The sequence below is a fragment of the Neoarius graeffei genome, chromosome 4 (assembly GCF_027579695.1).
Source record: "Neoarius graeffei isolate fNeoGra1 chromosome 4, fNeoGra1.pri, whole genome shotgun sequence".
In the NCBI taxonomy this organism is placed as follows: Eukaryota; Metazoa; Chordata; class Actinopteri; order Siluriformes; family Ariidae; genus Neoarius; species Neoarius graeffei.
In genome coordinates, this window is record NC_083572.1 from 22,318,690 (window position 1) to 22,338,376 (window position 19,687).

A 19,687-nucleotide genomic window follows, 5' to 3' on the forward strand; every position below is an offset into this window, starting at 1 on the left:
CTTCCTCCGTCACTAACGATAGCTCGATTAGCTTTACTTGTGATAAGTGCAGATTAGTTAGCTCTCTGACGGAGAAGATTACAGTGCTAGAAGCGCATGTCCAGGCTTTAGAGCAGGTTAGTGAGCGTGAGAACAGTGTAGTTTCTGTTAGGGAAAGTCTGGACGCCCTAGGTGGAGTTAGCAATCCCCCAACTCTGGCATTAGAGCCCTTACAGCGGGGCGAATGGGTGACGGCTCGGCGGCATAAGCATAGAGCCAAAGCTACCGCTGAGGCTCGCCCACGGGAGCACCACTCCTCTCCGCGTCACGTGTCGAACAGGTTTGCTCTCCTTAGTGATGCACCCACTGAGAAACCTGAAAGAGCTCTGGTTATAGGGGACTCTATCATACAGCACGTGAAATTAGCTCAGCCTTTAGGGGCACCAGCAGCTTTAGTCAGGTGTATACCGGGAGCCAGGGCGCCGGACATAGCAGGTAATCTTAGGGTCCTAGGCAAGCACAGGTTCTCAAAGATAGTTATCCATGCAGGAGCTAATGATATACGCCTTCGTCAGTCTGAGGTTACTAAGAGTAACTTTGTAGAGGTGTTTAAATTAGCAAAGGCAATGTCTGATGCTGTAGTATGCTCTGGCCCCATCCCAATGCGGCGTGGCGATGTAGCTTACAGCAGGTTATGGTCGCTGAACTGCTGGCTGTCCAGGTGGTGCTCTGAAAACAGTGTGGGCTTTATAGATAATTGGGCTAATTTTGAGGGCACTGCTGGCCTGTTAGGGCGGGACGGTATCCAGCCCACTCGGGAAGGTGCTGCTCTCATTTCCTGCAGCATAGGTCATAGTCTCAGAACAGGCCTAGTTAATTTCTGACAATCCAGAGCCAAGGCCAGGGAGCAGACGAACAGGCTAAACCGACTGTCTGCTAGCTGCACAGAGTCGTCACTCAGGGCCCACTACATCGAGACTGTGTCTGTTCCCCGAGCTCAACAAAAAGGTAGAAATTTTCAGAGAGTTTGTTCCAGTAACCTAATCAATATAAAATTAGATCATACTGACTGTACAGCTGCTGCCAGCACCTTTGATCTAAAGGTGGGGCTATTAAATATTAGATCTCTTACATCTAAAGCGCTAATGGTTAATGAACTCATTACTGATCAGGAGTTTAATGTACTGTGTTTAACAGAAACATGGATTAAGCCAAATGAATATATAACATTAAATGAAGCGAGTCCTCCTAGATACAGTTATATACACCAGCCTCGTCTAACTGGCAGAGGAGGAGGCGTCACGGTTATTTATAACAATTATCTAGGTGTAACACACAAACCTGGTTATAAATTTAATACATTTGAAGTTCTTCATACTCATATAATGTATGTAGCCTCGAAAAATAAGTCTACCCAGTTAATTCCATTGCTTATTATTTACAGGCCCCCGGGGCCATATTCTGAGTTTCTTTCTGAATTTGCAGATTTTATCTCAGATCTGGTTATTTCCTTAGACAAAGCTTTAGTTGTCGGAGATTTTAATATTCACTTCGATAACCCAGAAGACCCTTTAAAAACAGCGTTTGTGTCCATCTTAGATTCAGTCGGGATTAAGCAGAATGTCATAGGACCGACCCATAATGGTGGTCACACCCTTGATCTAATACTAACATTCAGATTAAACATAGACAATACAGTCATACTTTCACAGTCTGAAGTTATCTCAGATCATTGTCTCATCTCATTCAAAATATGTCTGAGTAATAATATATGCACCTCACCACGCTACTGTATTAAACGTACTTTCACGACAACTACTGCACAGAGCTTTATAAATGATCTCCCAGAGTTGTCAACTTTGATTGGGTCACTGTCAGCCCCTGCAGAACTTGATCAGGCAACTGAATGCTTAGAGTCAACATTCCGCCATACTTTAGATAATGTAGCTCCTCTAAAAAGGAAAATGGTCAGAGACAAAAAATTAGCACCCTGGTATAATGATGACACTCGCACATTAAAACAGACCACTCAAAAATTGGAACGTAAATGGCGTCAAACAAAATTGGTAGTGTTCAAATTAGCTTGGAAGGAGAGCTTCCTGAAGTATAGAAAAGCTCTTAGTGCTGCGAGATCAACATATTTCTCCTCCCTCATAGAAGATAACAAAAATAATCCTAGATTCCTATTTAATACTGTAGCAAAATTAACCAGGAATAAGTCCACTATCAACACATGCACACCTGCAGTATGTAGTAGCAACGACTTCATGAATTTTTTTAATGACAAAATTGAGAATATCCGACAAAAAATTCAAACTACTAATTTAAGGTTAGACAATGAAAGTGACCTTGTAGTTAACAATATAACTGTATCAGATCATCAGTTAGAATGTTTTACTCCCCTAAAAGAAACTGAATTACTTTCATTAATCTCTACATCAAAAGCCTCAACTTGCATACTAGATCCCTTACCGACACATCTATTCAAACAGATAATGCCTGGAGTAATTGAACCGCTTCTAAAAATAATAAATTCTTCTCTTAACTAGCAGTTATCAAACCCCTGATTAAAAAACCTGACCTTGATCCCTGTCAGCTGTCCAATTATCGGCCAATATCAAACCTCCCCTTTATCTCCAAGATCCTTGAAAAAGCTGTGGCACAGCAGTTATGCTCATATTTACATAGGAATAACATCCATGAAATGTATCAGTCAGGATTTAGACCTCATCATAGCACAGAGACAGCACTGGTTAAAGTAGTAAACGACCTACTGTTGGCGTCTGATCAGGGCTGTGTCTTGCTACTTGTGTTGCTTGACCTTAGTGCAGCATTTGATACCATTGATCATTCCATTCTTCTGGATAGACTAGAAAATGTTGTGGGAGTTAAGGGAATGGCCCTCTCCTGGCTCAGGTCTTATCTAACTGATCGTTATCAGTATGTTGATATAAATGGTGATATTTCTAGACGTACCGAGGTAAAGTTTGGTGTTCCACAAGGTTCTGTCTTGGGTCCACTGCTTTTTTCTCTTTATATGTTACCTCTGGGCGATATTATTCGTAAGCATTGTATTAGTTTCCACTGTTATGCTGATGACACACAGTTGTATGTCTCTGCAAAACCTGATGAGAGACACCAGCTTAATAGAATTGAGGAATGTGTTAAGGACATTAGACACTGGATGCTTATTAATTTCCTTCTGCTTAACTCTGACAAGACTGAAGTACTTGTGCTAGGACCACATACAGCTAGAAGTAAGTTTTCTGATTACACAGTAACTCTGGATGGCCTTTCTGTTTCTTCACGTGCAGCAGTAAGAGACCTCGGAGTGATTATTGACCCCAGTCTTTCATTCGAAACTCACATTGATAACATCACCCGGATAGTTTTCTTTCATCTCAGAAATATTGCAAAGATAAGAAATTTAATGTCATTGCATGATGCAGAAAAACTAGTCCATGCTTTCGTTACCTCCAGGTTGGATTATTGTAATGCCTTACTGTCTGGATGTTCCAATAAGTGCATAAACAAGCTCCAGTTAGTTCAAAATGCAGCAGCAAGAGTCCTTACTAGAACTAGAAAATATGACCACATCACGCCTGTCTTATCCACACTGCATTGGCTCCCAATCAAATTTCGTATTGATTATAAAATACTACTATTGACCTTTAAAGCACTAAATGGTCTCACACCACAGTACCTGAGTGAACTTCTGCTCCTCTATGACCCTCCACGCCTACTTAGCTCAAAAGGTGCAGGCTATCTGCTGGTACCTTGTATAGTGAAGGCTACATCAGGGGGCAGAGCCTTTTCTTACAAAGCCCCACTGTTATGGAACAGCCTTCCAAGTAATGTTCGGGAATCAGACACAGTCTCAGCATTTAAGTCTAGGCTGAAAACATATCTGTTTAGTCAAGCCTTTTGTTAATGGTGTTTATGAGGTAAAGGAGTAGATCTGGAGGGTCCTCAGACATAGTGTTTTGGTAAACTGGGATGTATGGATGCTGTCAGTCCCCACTCGCTTGCTCACTCGAGTTTGTTGACAGTGTAGTGGCTGGCTGCTTTATGTCCCGGGGCTCCCTCATGCCTGTGTTACCTTCTGGCTCTCTCCTTTTAGTTATGCTGTCATAGTTAGTTGCCGGAGTCCCTGCTTGTACTCGGTGCAATATGTATACTGTTCCTACTTATTCAGGTGACATTGGGCATACCTAACCACCTGTGTTTTCTTTCCCTCCCCCCCACCCCAAATCTGTCCCTCTGAGTTACGTGGAGTCAACAGGAACTCTTTTGGTGGAGAGGGTGGAGACCTCGACTGGCTATCGTAGCCTGCAGGGAATCGGCCGTCAGACATTCTGTCGCATGTCCCAGACCCGGTAAAATGTAACTGAATTGTCTTGGCCAGCCCTAAGGGTCCCATCTGCATCTCATCATTGCTGAGGAGTGTGCTCCCATCACCCAGTCAAGCATCCAGCCAGAGCAGGTCATGATATCTCATCTCATCTCATTATCTCTAGCCGCTTTATCCTTCAGGTCATGATATATTTTACCATATTAACATGCCATTGTTGTGTGTTATGCCTGATGTAAAGACTCTCGTCTCTGCGAGCCTACCACACAGATTTAATACTTGTCATTTTTAGGGCATACCTAACAACGTGTTTTCTTTCTCTCTCTCTTCCCCCCCCCCAATCTGTCCCTCTGAGTTACATGTTGATCCTGGGATTGAGATGCTGGCCTCTTCTGCCCCTCGGATGCTTGATCCATCCTGGTGCCCTGTGTCTGGTCGGAGTTTTATTGCACCGCTCCTGTGAAGGACGGCCCCATGAGGACAGTTGAGGGTTAAAACTGTTAATATTATAGTCAGGCTGTCTGTTGTTGCCCAAATGAGGATGGGTTCCCTTTTGAGTCTGGTTCCTCTCGAGGTTTCTTCCTCATGTCGTCTGAGGGAGTTTTTCCTTGCCACCGTCGCCACAGGCTTGCTCACTGGGGATAGATTAGGGATAAAATTAGCTCATGTTTTAAGTCGTTCAAATTCTGTAAAGCTGCTTTGCGACAATGTTTATTGTTAAAAGCGCTATACAAATAAACTTGATTTGATTTGATATGTGGTAGATCATGTATAAAAAATAAAGTTTCATTAAGAGTTAAGCTTGGTCCTCTGGTTTATTTCATGGTCTGTATGATCTGTGTGCTTTTGTTTATCTTGCTTTCACCCATGGTTATAACTTATACAATGCTGCCCAGAGGAAGATGGATCTTGGCTCAGTTAAATCTCATTTGCCTTCAGCCTATATATTAGAAGTCCTAACCTGGAATTCTGTCAAGTTACTGTCTGTAAAAATTTCCAATTGAAATCTGGAAGATTTAGCAGTAAAAAGACTGTGACATTGAAGAGCGAGACATTGTTTCAGATGTAGTAAAATGTGGCAGGCATAAGGTCTGAGATGGGTGGGTTGTGTAATGATGTAATGGCTAATATTTCAGATGCTGTATGAGTGATTCATCTGCTTCTTAACTTCTCCTTTGCTCTTGTTTTCGATGTTTCTATCTCTCTCCCTCCCTGTCTCTGTAGGACTATTGAATCAATATACGAGGAGCTCGTCCTGGAAGGCATCCTGATTCAGCCAATGACCATAAAATTATGTGATTACCTCGGTATTAAACAGTCACATACACTCATGACTCTCTTTCCAGTTCATATGTGATATGTTAAATCATTTCTGGGAATGGTTCAAGCCTGCCTTCCTTTTGAAGTGTGTACTGACTGTCCAGTAGTTTTTGTAGTTTGCCAAGTGTGTACTTAATGCCATAAGGTCCTTTTTACCCAATGCTAAACATTTGCCCACTTCTCTAAACTATTGCATCCGTAAATCAGGCCCCGGTAAATCAGGCCCCAGTAAGTTTATTCAATAGCTCTGGGCTTTACAGTAACATCTGATGCTACCATAGACTGAATCATAATCTGTGTGTACGTGTGTATCCCAGCACAACAGAGTATTTTCTCTTCCTCAATGGGCTGGATGAGTCTATAATTTCCATTTGCATCATCAATACAATACCCAGTAAAGTAAAAACAGAAGTTAACAGGAGAGCTATTCTGGCTTGTTGCTTCCTCAGTTGGTCTTGATTATGTGCTGTCAGTATTCATACACATGCACATATGCCTGTCCTCTGTTAGGTCAGAGAAATATATTTAGAGAAAACAAAATAAATAAAGTTTTGTTTTTTTCAGAAACCAAAGGAACCATTCTTAACATTGCCTGTGTACCTTTTTCATGACAGTATTTGTAACATATTTCCAGATGCTTTTGGTCAGCTTAATAACTGGCTATAAAAAGAAAGTCCATAACCAAATGTGCCTTAACATTGAAGTTCATAAAGTTTCAGTCATGTTAAAACCTTTTCCAGGCCTGGGTGTGGTGCTGTAAATAAAATCCACATCAGTTCTGACATGTAAAATATGCAATTTTGATGCTGTTTGGTGGAGTAACTAGTGTTACCACAGTAACATAATGTAATGCAGGCAAACAGCCAGAGATTCACCTTTATCTGTTAATCTTGAAGTTATAAGGAAGAAATGAGTCAATGTCCTCTCTGTTTCTCTGTCCAGGTGAGTGCCACTGCTCATAGCTGTAAAATTCTGTACACATACTGTAGTGATGCACCATAAACAGACTTTTAATATTAGTCATTGACTTAAATTGTGGTTTTAGTGCTTCTCAAAGTGCTTCTGTTTTAATCCTGCTTGTGTAAATTGTATCTCTGTCTCTCCAGGAGAATACAGTTACCTGGGTACGAGCCTGAGGCAGGCAGACATTGAGCCCATGCCATCCCTTTCAGACGTCAGACAGCTCATTGCTCTGTATGGCGTGCTGCCTCTGGGTGAGTAAGTGTTCCCATGTCTGCTCACTCTGCCCCAGGATGCTCTGCTTCCTCTAATCCTAGCCAGAAGTCAATCTACACAAGCCAGAGAGCACCAGGGAATAGGAGGAAATACGAAGTCAAATATGGAACCATAAGCAAAAATATAAGGACAAAATGATACCCATTTCACATCACAAAGAGGTTTTGTGTTTCACAACTTCAGAATGACACAAGATGATGGATTGGATCTATTGTGTGTCAAAAAATGTCCAAGGGGACGCTAATGAACACCCTGGGAACTAGAGTGGCTCCCATGAATTTTTCACGAGCATTACTGTTAAACCCTTGTGTGCGAGTGTGTTGTGTATCATACAGTGCATGCCCTTCTGAACTGTATCTGACCCTATTGTAGCTTATTGCACAGCCTGGCCTCTTTTGTCACTTTCTCTACAGTGAGCAAGCAATTGAAGGACAGCACACCAGTGTCTAGTATCACACCTTCCTCTCCAACCATCCTTTCTCTCCTCTATCCCCTGTTTTAATAACCAGTCAGTCAGAAGACCTTTCACACCCGCACACGTGCTTAGATCCCTGCTGCGCTATAACCCCTAATAACACTCAGCAACCCAGATAGCACTGTGTTACCACATAAACAGCCTCCATGGCACTAAAACAATGAGACATCAGTCAGTGGCTTAAAAATAATCACACACTGGAGGGCTCGTGCCTGTGATCAGGACTCGGCAAGGGAGAGTGATGGAGACCTCCAGGGCCTTTCATCACCTCTGTGCCAGGGGAGAAAGAAAACAGGCAGGATAGAGACTCTGTAGGCAGCAAAAAAGTGAGAGAGAGAGAGAGAGAGAGAGAGAGAGAGAGTAGAAGAAAAGGCAGTGAGGTTTGGAGGTTGATATTTCTAATAATCTTAATAGAAAGTTGATGAAAAAGTGAACAAATGGAAGTTTTTCTTCTCCATTCTTCTGTCGCAAACCTGTTCATGATGTCTTCCACAGAGAAGCAAATCAGAGCCCAGCAATTTAGCATGTTTATGATCACTGTTCCTGCTAGGAGCCTGTTTGAATTGAAGCCTGTTCAGAAGCAGCCTTGAAGCAGATTTACTCTGCCATTAGTGCAGTGTTTAATCCTCTTCGCTGATGCTACACTGAGCTCATTCCATTTGTTTCAGTTGCCCAGCTATATTTGTGTCTGTCAGTCCCTACAACAACATTCCCACGCAAACAGGAACTGAGGAAACATCTGCCATTTGTGGAGTAAAATCAGTTCAACAAAACTGTGATGTGTAGAGATGGATTATGTATATATTAGGTATAGCACACTAAAAAAAAATGGAACTAAAACATACTGGTGAAGATGAGAGTCTAGACTTGTGCATAGATTTCCACATTTGCAAAACAACTTCCCTTTCAACACAATGCTCATTAAACAGGCTACAGAGTTATATGGGGGGGGGGGGGGGGGAGTGTGTATACTGGTTTACAATTCTGGGTATAGGGATAAGTACACGCAGTCAAGCACGTACATATGTGCGCGTCCACACACACGCATATCTCATGCTGTGGAGAATTTGCTGTTTATATCGCCCCCTGCTGCAGCTGCACAGATCCTTGGGCAGGAATTCTGCTCCATTCCGCTCTGCCAGATTTTCTTACATTGGTTTTCTATACTTACAACGATGACATGAAACTTGGGAATTCATTTTTTTTTTTTTTCAGTGATGGTAATAATTACACACCATGAATTTCTAGTTAATCAGGAAAACTCAGAATTGTTATCAAATGTCATGTTCTGCAACCTTGGGGTTTTCAAAGCAATTAAATGAAGGTTGTTTGAGAATAAACTGAGCTTAGAACCAGATTAGTTGCCAGATGCTGTTCATTTTCAGCCTAGTGCTGGTGTTAAAGATAAACTCCATCCTGAACAACATTAAATATGTTTATGGTGAAATTTCTGTGATGTGTTTAGAGATTTTGGTACTAATATGTTTATTGGTGCTTTATTTTTGTTATTCTTGTGAGAAGTTAGGGCTTGTGTGCTGTGCTGACATCACAGGGTGACACTGTTAATGCAGTTATAATGATGGTTAAAAGAAGAAGAAGAAGTAGAAGTTTATTCATCACACACTTGTGAAACTCCTCTCTGTATTTAACTCATCTGAAGCAGTGAACACATACAAGCACACACACATGAGCAATGAGCACACACACATACCCAGAGCAGTGGGCAGCCATGCTAACAGCACCCAGGGAGCAGTTGGGGGGTAGGTGCCTTGCTCAAGGGCATGTCAGCCAAAGGCTGCCCCATGTTAACCTAACCGCATGTCTTTGAACTTTGGGGGAAACCAGAGCACCCAGAAGAAACTCATGCAGACACAGGGAAAACATGCAAACTGCACACAGAAAGTCCCCTGTCGGCCACTGGGCTCGAACCCAGAACCTTCTTGCTGTGAGGCAACAGTGCTAACCACTACACTACCATGCCAAAAATGTTAACAATCTTAAACATGTAAAAGTTATACTGTATAGGTTTTAGTGCTATTGACTACTTTCACATATCCATAATGCTTTGTGCCTTGGGGGGTAACCAGGCAGTACATTTGTTTACTAAGTCAGATAACCTCAGTCATTTCTTCAAATTTACATGAGGAAAAGCGACTTTTCCTGATTTAAAGTTTTATAAAATACCTTAAAGAGGCTAAGCGTCAAAAAGCGTGGCTAGACAGAATTCGCTGTCAAAATTTTACACTGACAGACAACACATGACTGTGTTCTACACACTTCAGTGGTGGAGCGAAGTCTGAAGATCCAAGTCACAAAGCGCACAACCCCTCTGTCTGTGTATTTAGTTATAAAAAGTGCGAAAACCGAAAAACAAGGACGTCAAAGAACTGAAAAGGACAACTTTATTGAAGAATCAACTCCCAAAACAAAGTGCAAATGATGCCATGTAAGTAAGCTTACATTTACTTCCCCTGTTACTGTTTACGTAGGTAGATCGAATATAGTATTTGACCCTGTAATCCTAGCAGCTTCCTCTAACAGCCCAAAGATTGTCGTAATCTGGTAGCATATGAGCTCTATGAAAATTAGAGTAAAGGAAATCAAAATCAACTTAAACTTAAAAAATAAATTCGACAGTTCTGCTGTGTTTACAGTACTTACTTGACTGAGTGAATTCTGTGTTTGTGTTCTCATGCATGGAGCATTTTGTATTTTCTTATGGCTTTCTCGTCGTAACCAGCACCGAGCAAAAACGATTTCACTGTGGATTCGTCTATGATCAGTGTCAGTCTTTCTCAGATCTTCTGCCAATCTTTTAACCTCTGCAGGTAAATAATTGTTGGAACACCCGTGTTGACAGATGAAGAAGGCTGCTGTCACCTGAAGTAGAGATGTTCAAAGCTTTCAATACGATGTTTACAAGTGCTTTTTTACCGATTGATTTCTTGAAGGCCACAGAAAAGGCTTTGCAGATTTCTTTAAGCTTTGGTTTAGTTAGTTTTGACACTTCTTTGAAGATTTTAGGGAGATTTAAATTTGAAAGATTACGGTCATGTTGTTTTAGTTTGTTTATATTTTGGCTACCCCCTCCAAGGCACAAAGCATTCTGGGTAACATGAAAGTAGTCAATTTCCTAAAGCTTCTTTTCTCATTCATCATTTTCTATGGATGTTCAATTCATAATAATAAAAAACCCAATGTAGGAAGAGGGGAAACAGCAAGCACTGGAGTCAAAGTTCCATGGTACAATACAGCTCTACAACCTAGTTGAACTGAGTTATGGCAGAGACTTGACTCCACGAGTTGGTTGATTACCATGATGATGTTGATTGAGGTCAGTGGTATTAGCATGTTCAAAGGTGAAACTTTGGAACCTGATCAATTTGTACAGATGAGAATGTGAGAGAGCTGGACAGACTAAAAGACTAAAGCACTGCTGCACTGCCCTTAGCAAAAAGAAGTTTATTCAAGTGTACTATGAGTATACTTATTTTTTACTAAAACTGCAGAAGTATACTTGAAGTTGACTTTTTATAAACTATATTTTATATACTTAAGAATAGTATAGTGAAGTATACTTGGCTTATACTGAAAAGTATAAATAAAAGTCTAAGACTAAGTACATTAATACTAAGACTTATACTTTAATACTAAAACGTATACTTTAGTATACTTTTCACGTTTTTCTGCCACAAAGTACTAATACTTAGTATATCTTGCTCCAAGTGCATAATAAGGTCAAGTCATTGACTCATGCTTAACATTTAATTTATATATTAATATAATGCTGGAGTTTAAAATTTTACAGTATATAGTATGTGTGCTCAATTGCATTATCTTTATGTACCTTAAAATCATACACAAAAACAGAAAAACTTTTAACTTGACTTTATTGATCAATTTCTCCAGTAAGGAAGGACTTGATTTCATAGGTCTTTATTTTTGAAATGTTTGAAAATATATCAAACTTGTTTTCAACATTCTGTCTTGTGATTTTGTAAATGCATCACACTCTTGTGTACATACAGTATGAGTAAACTTTAAGAATACATTAAGGAGTATATTTCCAGTATATAAATAGTAAGCTACAAGTAATATGCCAAGCAAACTTAAAGTATAACAAGTAAACTAGTGAAATAACCAATGTTTATAACAGTATACTTAAAGTATACAATAATAAACTAAAAATAGGGACTTGAAGTATGTAACTAAGGGGTGTTGTGGCTCAGTCAACTAAAGCGCCATACCATAAATCTGGGGACCTGGGTTCGATTCCAACCCAAGGTAATATCCTGATCCCTCTCCTGCTCATTTCCTGTCTCTACACTGTCCTATCCATTAAAGGTGAAAAAAGCCCAAAAAAAGAAGTATATTGATAAGTGTACTTGTGGTATACTTTAAGCATGCAAGAGGGATATATCAAGTACATTGATAGTATATAGATGAGTGTACTTGTTGTATACTTTAAAGTGTACTTTTGCAAACTTAAAATGAACTTTAAAGTATACTTTTATAAACTTGAAATGTTCCAATTTAGTCCGAAAAAGTATTAAATTTGTATACTTTCTAGTACACTAAAAGTACATGGTCTGTAGTATACTTGCTATACTTATACTCATACTGAAGCATACTTAATAAAATGAACTTTAAGTATACTACTTTTTGCTAAGGGTGGTCTCTTTAGGTAGAGATGAATTCCCACTGGTGTGACTATAAGCAAGCTTTCAGCATTGTGGGTAACATAGGAAACCTGTAGTCAAAGTGAAAACAGTAATTGCACAATAATTTTTTACAAATTTGGAGATCACTTATTGATTATATAAATCTATAAATATACAACCCCAATTCCAAAAAAGTTGGGACGCTGTGTAAAATGGAAATAAAAAGAGAATGCAGTGATTTGCAACTCTCATAAACCCATATTTTTTTGCAATAGAATACAGACAACATACCAGATGTTTAAACTGAAACATTTTACTATTGCATGAAAAATATTAGCTCATTTTGTATTTGATGGCATCAACACGTCTCAAAAAAGTTGGGACGGGGCAACAAAAGGCTGGAAAAATAAGTAGTACTAAAAAGAAACAGCTGGAGGAACATTTTGTAACTAATTAGGTTAATTGGCAACAGGTCAGTAGCATGATTGGGTATCTTAGAGAGGCAGAGGCAGGTTTTTCACACCAATCTGTGAAAAACTGCATTTACAAATTGTGGAACAATTTCAGAATAATGTTCATCAATGTAAAATTGCAAAGACTTTGAATATCTCATCATCTGCAATACTTTATATAATCAAAAGATTCCGAAAATCTGGATAAGTCTCTGTGTGCAAAGAACAAGGCCAAAAATCAATATTGGATGCCCATGATCTTCGGGCCCTCAGGCAGCACTGCATTAAAAGCAGGCATGCTTCTGTAATGGAAATCACTGCAGGGGCTCAGGAACACTTCCAGAAATCATTGTCTGTGAACACAGTTTGCTGTGCCATCCACAAATGCAGGTTCAAGCTCCATCATGAAAAGAAGAAGCCATATGTGAACATGATCCAGAAACACTGCCATCTTCTCTGGGCCAAAGCTCATTTAAAAACTGTTCTGTGGTCAGATGAATGGAAATTTGAAATTCTTTTTGGAAACCATGGATCCCACGTCCACCGGACTAAAGAGAAGAGGGGCCATCCATCTTGTTATCAGCGCTCAGTTCAAAAGCTTCCATCTCTGATGGTATAGGGGTGCATTAGTGCCTATGGCATGGGCAGCTTGCACATCTGGAAAGGCACCATCAATGCTGAAAGGTATATACAGGTTTTAGAGCAGCATATGCTTCCATCTGGGGTGGCACGGTGGTGTAGTGGTTAGCGCTGTCGCCTCACAGCAAGAAGGTCCGGGTTCGAGCCCCGTGGCCGGCGAGGGCCTTTCTGTGCGGAGTTTGCATGTTCTCCCCGTGTCCACGTGGGTTTCCTCCGGGTGCTCCGGTTTCCCCCACAGTCCAAAGACATGCAGGTTAGGTTAACTGGTGACTCTAAATTGACCGTAGGTGTGAATGGTTGTCTGTGTCTATGTGTCAGCCTTGTGATGACCTGGCGACTTGTCCAGGGTGTACCCCGCCTTTCGCCCGTAGTCAGCTGGGATAGGCTCCAGCTTGCCTGCGACCCTGTAGAACAGGATAAAGCGGCTAGAGATAATGAGATGAGATGAGATATGCTTCCATCCAGATATCTTTTTCCAGGAAGGCCTTGCATATTTCGGCAAAACAATGCTAAACCACATACTGCATCGATTACAACAGCATGTCTTTGTAGTAGAAGAGTACGGGTGCTGAATTGGCCTGCCTGCAGTCCAGACCTTTCACCATTTGGCGCATCATGAAACGAAAAATATGACAAAGAACACCCAAGACTGTTGACCAGCTAGAATCCTATATCAGGCAAGAACGGGACAACATTCCTCTCCCAAAATTCCAGCAACTGGTCTCCTCAGTTTCCAGATGTTTACAGACTGTTAAAAGAAGAGGGGATGCTTCATACACAGTAGTAAACATGGCCCTGTCCTAACTTTTTTTGAAACATGTTGCTGCCATCAAATTCAAAATTACCTTATTTTTTTCTTAAAATGGTACAATGATACATTTTCTCAGTTTAAACATTTTATATGTTGTTAATGTTCTACTGTGAAAAATATATGGGTTTATGAGATTTGCATTCTGTTTTATTTACATTTTACACGGCATCCCAACTTTTTTTGGAATTGGGGTTGTAATATGTATTCGAATACAAGTCATTCTTTTAAAAAATGTAAAACATGAAATAATCCATGTTGGCTGGTCCATTGCATGAAACATACTCACCGCAATCAGAAGGCCTGAGTTGTAAGTCTGCTCTGCATTGGGCTGTTTGGAAGGATTTGAAAACACCTACTACACTCATAAAGCAAAGCTTGGATGGATGTATACGTGTAGCCGGATGTTTGTGTATCACTTACCTCCACACAACATCCTGGTCCCAGTCGAAATCCTTAACCATGTTTGCCTTTGCTTTCACCCCAGAGACCCATTAAACTATTGCTCTTTTATTCCAGAGCATCAGCAGCTACAGCAATCAGCATCTGTGTTGACATCTCACTTCCCAACCTAAAAAATTGCATGATTAATAATGGTTAGTGGAGGTTTTTAGGCTTAAAGCAGGGGTCACCAAACTTTTTTTCTCTGGGGGCCACATTGTCGTTCCCGACTGTGATGGGGGGCCGGGGTCGGGTCAGCTATATAACATAGAATTGTATGACCCAGACAAATATGACCACCAGCAGGCCTCATTGTGTAGTAGAGATTACTAGCCTGGCACAGCCATCCCCGCTACTATATCCCCGCTACTATATCCACACTACTATATCCACACTACTATATCAACACTACTATATCCCCGCTACTATATCAACACTTGATTCCTGGCACATATTTGTTTATCTTTACTAGTGGTTTGCAAAAGTAGTAATCGAGTCTTCACACTGTTTTAATTTGAAATACCACAGATATTCAATTTATTTATTTTCTAATAAAAATAACATCAAAGCTGTCAAGGTAAGAAACATCTGCCTAGTTGAGGTGATTGACACTGGCAAAGGTGAGTGGAAAACTATAAATTGTAGGTAGGCCTGTTGATATTATTAATAATATTAATAATAATTGTGTGCAGCACTTAATAAAGGTCAAATAAATAGGCCTATAAAATAAATACATTTTAAAAAACAGTGAAATTATAATAATATGAGCAATAGGTCAATAGATCACAGCAGTTGTGCTGCGTCCTGCACGTCATTGCTCTCATCCATGACCAAAGCAAAAAACTCGAATTCTGACGCTTTTTCATTCAGCTGGTCATACACGTTGTCCCCCAAATCTTCGGCTCACCTGGTCATAGTAGGTGCGGAGAGACTCACCGCGTTGAGAGCATCCTTCTTGTCGGAACACACCTCCTCGGCCACAGCAAGCATGCAAACTTTAACAAAGTCCCCATCAGTAAACGGCTTTCCATGGGTAGCTAGCAGGTGAGCTACCTTATAGCTAGCTCGGACAGCAGCCTGGTTGATCTGGGTTTGGCGAAGGAATACATTCTGTTGTGCAGCCAGTCCGCATTTCATCCTCCGAATCCTGTCTTATCTTGTTTGCCCTCGCAAACTAGCATACTCTTTGTGGCGGGTTTCATAGTGACGATGCAGATTATATTCTTTGAAAACCGACACACTTTCTTTACATACAAGACAAACTGCACGGTCCTTACACTGAACGAAAAAATAATCGGTGGTCCACTGTTCTATAAAAACTCTGCACTCTCTGTCAGCTTTTCGCTGACCGCTAGCCATTTTGCTGTCCTGAACACTGACAGTTCTCTGTGCGTGCGCTGCCTGTCACTGCTTGATCGCGAGCATATGACGAAAATTTGGAAAATACGAATAGTTCATTTTATAACTAAATATCAATTTTAATTGATAAAATCAACAAAATACAAGATGCAGACATATTATTTGCCAAAAAGCAATTTAAAAAAATAGGCCATGTCCACTTTTGGGGATTGCCTCATAGGGCCAGTTCAAGTGGTGGGAGGCAGAGGAGCTGGGGGGCCAGTCAAAGGGGGTGGAGGGCCGGAGTCGGCCCGCGGGCCGTAGTTTGATGACCCCTGGCTTAGATTATAAGCATGACTTTCTTCCATTTTAAACCTTTTTTTATTACATGTACTGTATGAAATGGCATTTGTAGAGAAGTATGTAATGAGGGGAAACTGATGGAACACAAAAAAAATAGTAAATAGCAAAAAAAACAGAATGCATGAGCGTTCAAGGCAAATGAAGGTCAAAAAAGCCACTGAAGTGAGAGCTAGTAAAACTAAAATGAAGAAATAGCTCAATGAAACATGCTAACATGGGTAATAATTAATATAAAGTCAACTTTAACTATTCTCCTACATTCCTTTTCAGCCCCATTAGTGTATTTGACTGAACAGTTCCTTTGATGATATCATGGTATAAATTTCCATGCTGCGGTGCTCTTTTCAGGCTCTCAGTGTGTACATGAGAGAGGACCTCTAATCAGGTCAGTGCTGCTGGCCGGTCCATCAGGCGTGGGTAAAAGGATGTTGCTCCATGCCCTGTGCACAGAGACTGGGGCCAATCTGTTCAACCTCTCCCCTGCCAACCTGATGGGCAAATACCCAGGCAAAAGTGGCCTCCGGTACCTCCTGCATATGGTCTTGAAGGTGAGGAGAGACAGCTGTTTCTTCTTCTTCCTGAATTTAAAAAAAATTCTCCAAAAGACTAACGTTTATTCGAAAGTGATCATAACTATACCTTATTCCCTCCAAATGCAATAACCTCCAGTATGATACAATAGCCTCCTTCATCTCTGTTAATCAAAAGTAAAATCAATTTAAACTGTACTTGAGTATATTTTTAAATAGCCACACACTGTTCTCCTGTCAAACGAGATTTTATGTAAACAGGAGCCGCTATTCAGAATAAACAGAAGCACTACTAGCAGTAAAACTGAATGCAGTCCTCGGAACAGCTAAGATACTGCGCAGAACCCTCAAACTTGCAGGCCTCTGGTAGAGGACCCGAGCTTGGGGAAGATACAAAGACACACAGCACCCCCCTCACCAGGGGGGTCAGAGGGGGAAGAGTGTGTGTGTGTGTGTGTGTGTGTGTGTGTGTGTGTGTGTGTGTGTGTGTGTGTGTGTGTGTGTGAATATATTAGGTAGCAAGTGAACAGTCATTTCTCAAAGTTGATGTGTTGGAAGCAGGAAAAATGGGCAAGTGTAAGAATTTGAGTGACTTTGACAAGGGCCAAATTATGATGGCTAGATCTCCAAAACAGCAGATCTTGTGGGATGTTCCCATTATGCAGTGGTTAGTGCCTACCAAAAGTGGTCCAAGGAAGGACAACCTGTAAACCAGTGACAGGGTCATGGGAGCCCAGGGCTCACTGATGCACATGGGGAGTGAAGGCCAGCCCATTTGTTCCAATACCACAGAAGAGCTGCTGTAGCACAAATTGCTGAAAACTGTCATTGTGTTTGACCAGTTATTTAAGTAGAAACAGTGTGTCTAGTGAATTACAGACTCTGAACTCTCCCAAACATGTTTTTATTTTTCATTAATTAATAAATTTTCAAGCACCTTTTGATCAAACAAGTCAAAGGCATAGTGAGAAGTTTGCCATTCTGCCTCCGAGCCCCACCATGGCACACACATCCAAACAGGTTGCTTACTGTGTCACAGAAGCCACAAACATGCAGTACTTGACATCTTCGAGTTTGACATTTCCCCAAAAATATAAACATAAACACACATGGGTTTTTATTTAGGAACTGAAAGCTGAGAGAATTTGTCCCCATGTTGCCTTTCTCTGCCTGTTCATAAAATGTGCAGCTGTTTAAAGCTCTTTAATGGTGTATTTTATATGAAGAGTTCGAAGGTTGTGTTGAGAAGGAGCAGGAGGAAAGACAAACTTTATAGTGTTGTAGCAGCCTCAGGCCGGGTACAGCTGCATTTGCAGATAAACCACATTTAAGGACCTGTTTGCATTGTGGGCATACATTTCTTTCAGCACCTAATGCATGTTGGGAGTAGAATTGTGTCTTATCACAACTTCCTGCTTACTCTGCCATAATGAAACGAATGGACCACCTTCCTATCTGCTGCTAGCCTCTCTACTTAGGCCTTATCTTCCAGATGCATCTGTATACACACACACAGTAAAAACTCAAGACATCTAATTTGTGTTTTAGTGTCATAACTGAGCAACTGTTCATTATGGCAGCGTAAGCAGGAAGTTGTGATAAGACACAATTCTATTCCCAACATGCATTAGAGAACACTGGTGATTAAAGTTGCTGTTGTCTCTGTGCTGGGTATCCGGGTTGCTGAGTATATGCATGTTTATTGTCATGTTTTGCCAGGTGGCTCGCCAGCTGCAGCCTTCTGTCCTTTGGATCGGAGACACTGAGAAAACATTCTACAGAAAAGTCCCAAAACCAGAGAAAGAGGTATGCCTGCCAACTGGGCTGTATTTTCAGTTCACAAGTGCACAAACACCCGCAGAGACATTCATGCACACAATAGCTGAATAAAACAAAAGATAGCAGGTGTCTCACTGATGTGAGAACTTCTATAATCCACTATGTAGTCATGATAACAGTCAGGTGCCACGTTGACTGAGTTAATTAGCCTATATTGCCCTCTTGTGGCTATCAAAATATTCATTGCCCAGATTCTCCATCTACCTCTCTGTCTATACCTTACTGCTGAAGATGAAACCTAAAAGGCTGAAGAAAGACCTACAAAAAGTGATAAAGTCATTAAAAGCGGAGGATCGTGTGCTGCTGGTTGGGACGTCACGCAGACCTTTTGACGCAGATATCAAAGCACTGTGTAAAGTTTACAAAAAGATCATCCTGATTCCCAGACCAGACTATGCCTCAAGACTGAGTAAGTATGCGTGTGTAACTGAATATTACTGTATAACACCAAACCCTATTCTAGTAATGTGTAATGGGATGGTGTGTGTGTGTGTGTGTGTGTGTGTGTGTGTGTGTGTGTGTGTGTGTGTGTGTGTGGTGTGTGTCTATTGTACCTGTTCTAAAAACATACAGTGGTGCTTGAAAGTTTGTGAACCCTTTAGAATTGTCTATGTTTCTGCATAAATATGACCTAAAACATCATCAGATTTTCACCCAAGTCCTAAAAGTAGATAAAGAGAACCCAGTTAAACAAATGAGACAAAAATATTATACTTGGTCATTTATTTATTGAAGAAAATAGTCCAATATTACATATCTGTGAGTGGCAAAATATGTGAACCTTTGCTTTCAGTATCTGGTGTGACCCCCTTGTGCAGCAATAACTGCAACTAAACGTTTCCGGTAGCTGTTGATCAGTCCTGCACACCGGCTTGGAGGAATTTTAGCCCATTCCTCCGTACAGAACAGCTTCAGCTCTGGGATGTTGGTGGGTTTCCTCACATGAACTGCTCGCTTTAGGTCCTTCCACAACATTTCGATTGGATTAAGGTCAGGACTTTGACTTGGCCATTCCAAAACATTAACTTTATTCTCCTTTAACCATTCTTTGGTAGAACGACTTGTGTGCTTAGGGTCGTTGTCTTGCTGCATGACCCACCTTCTCTTGAGATTCAGTTCATGGACAGATGTCCTGACATTTTCCTTTGGAATTTGCTGGTATAATTCAGAATTCATTGTTCCATCAATGATGGCAAGCTGTCCTGGCCCAGATGCAGCAAAACAGGCCCAAACCATGATACTACCACCACCATGT

At 40.9% G+C, this 19,687-nt stretch overlaps 1 protein-coding gene across 1 annotated transcript in view; it reads left to right on the forward strand.

The window, feature by feature from the left end:
* The window catches only part of iqca1 (IQ motif containing with AAA domain 1), a 139,977-nt gene that overhangs the window by 112,601 nt on the left and 7,689 nt on the right, over window positions 1-19,687 (forward strand). Inside the window, exons 13-17 of the mRNA XM_060918410.1 lie at window positions 5,555-5,637; window positions 6,757-6,864; window positions 16,412-16,611; window positions 18,313-18,399; window positions 18,664-18,841. Coding sequence (XP_060774393.1) covers window positions 5,555-5,637; window positions 6,757-6,864; window positions 16,412-16,611; window positions 18,313-18,399; window positions 18,664-18,841 — 656 coding nt within the window. The remainder of the gene's footprint in view (window positions 1-5,554; window positions 5,638-6,756; window positions 6,865-16,411; window positions 16,612-18,312; window positions 18,400-18,663; window positions 18,842-19,687) is intronic.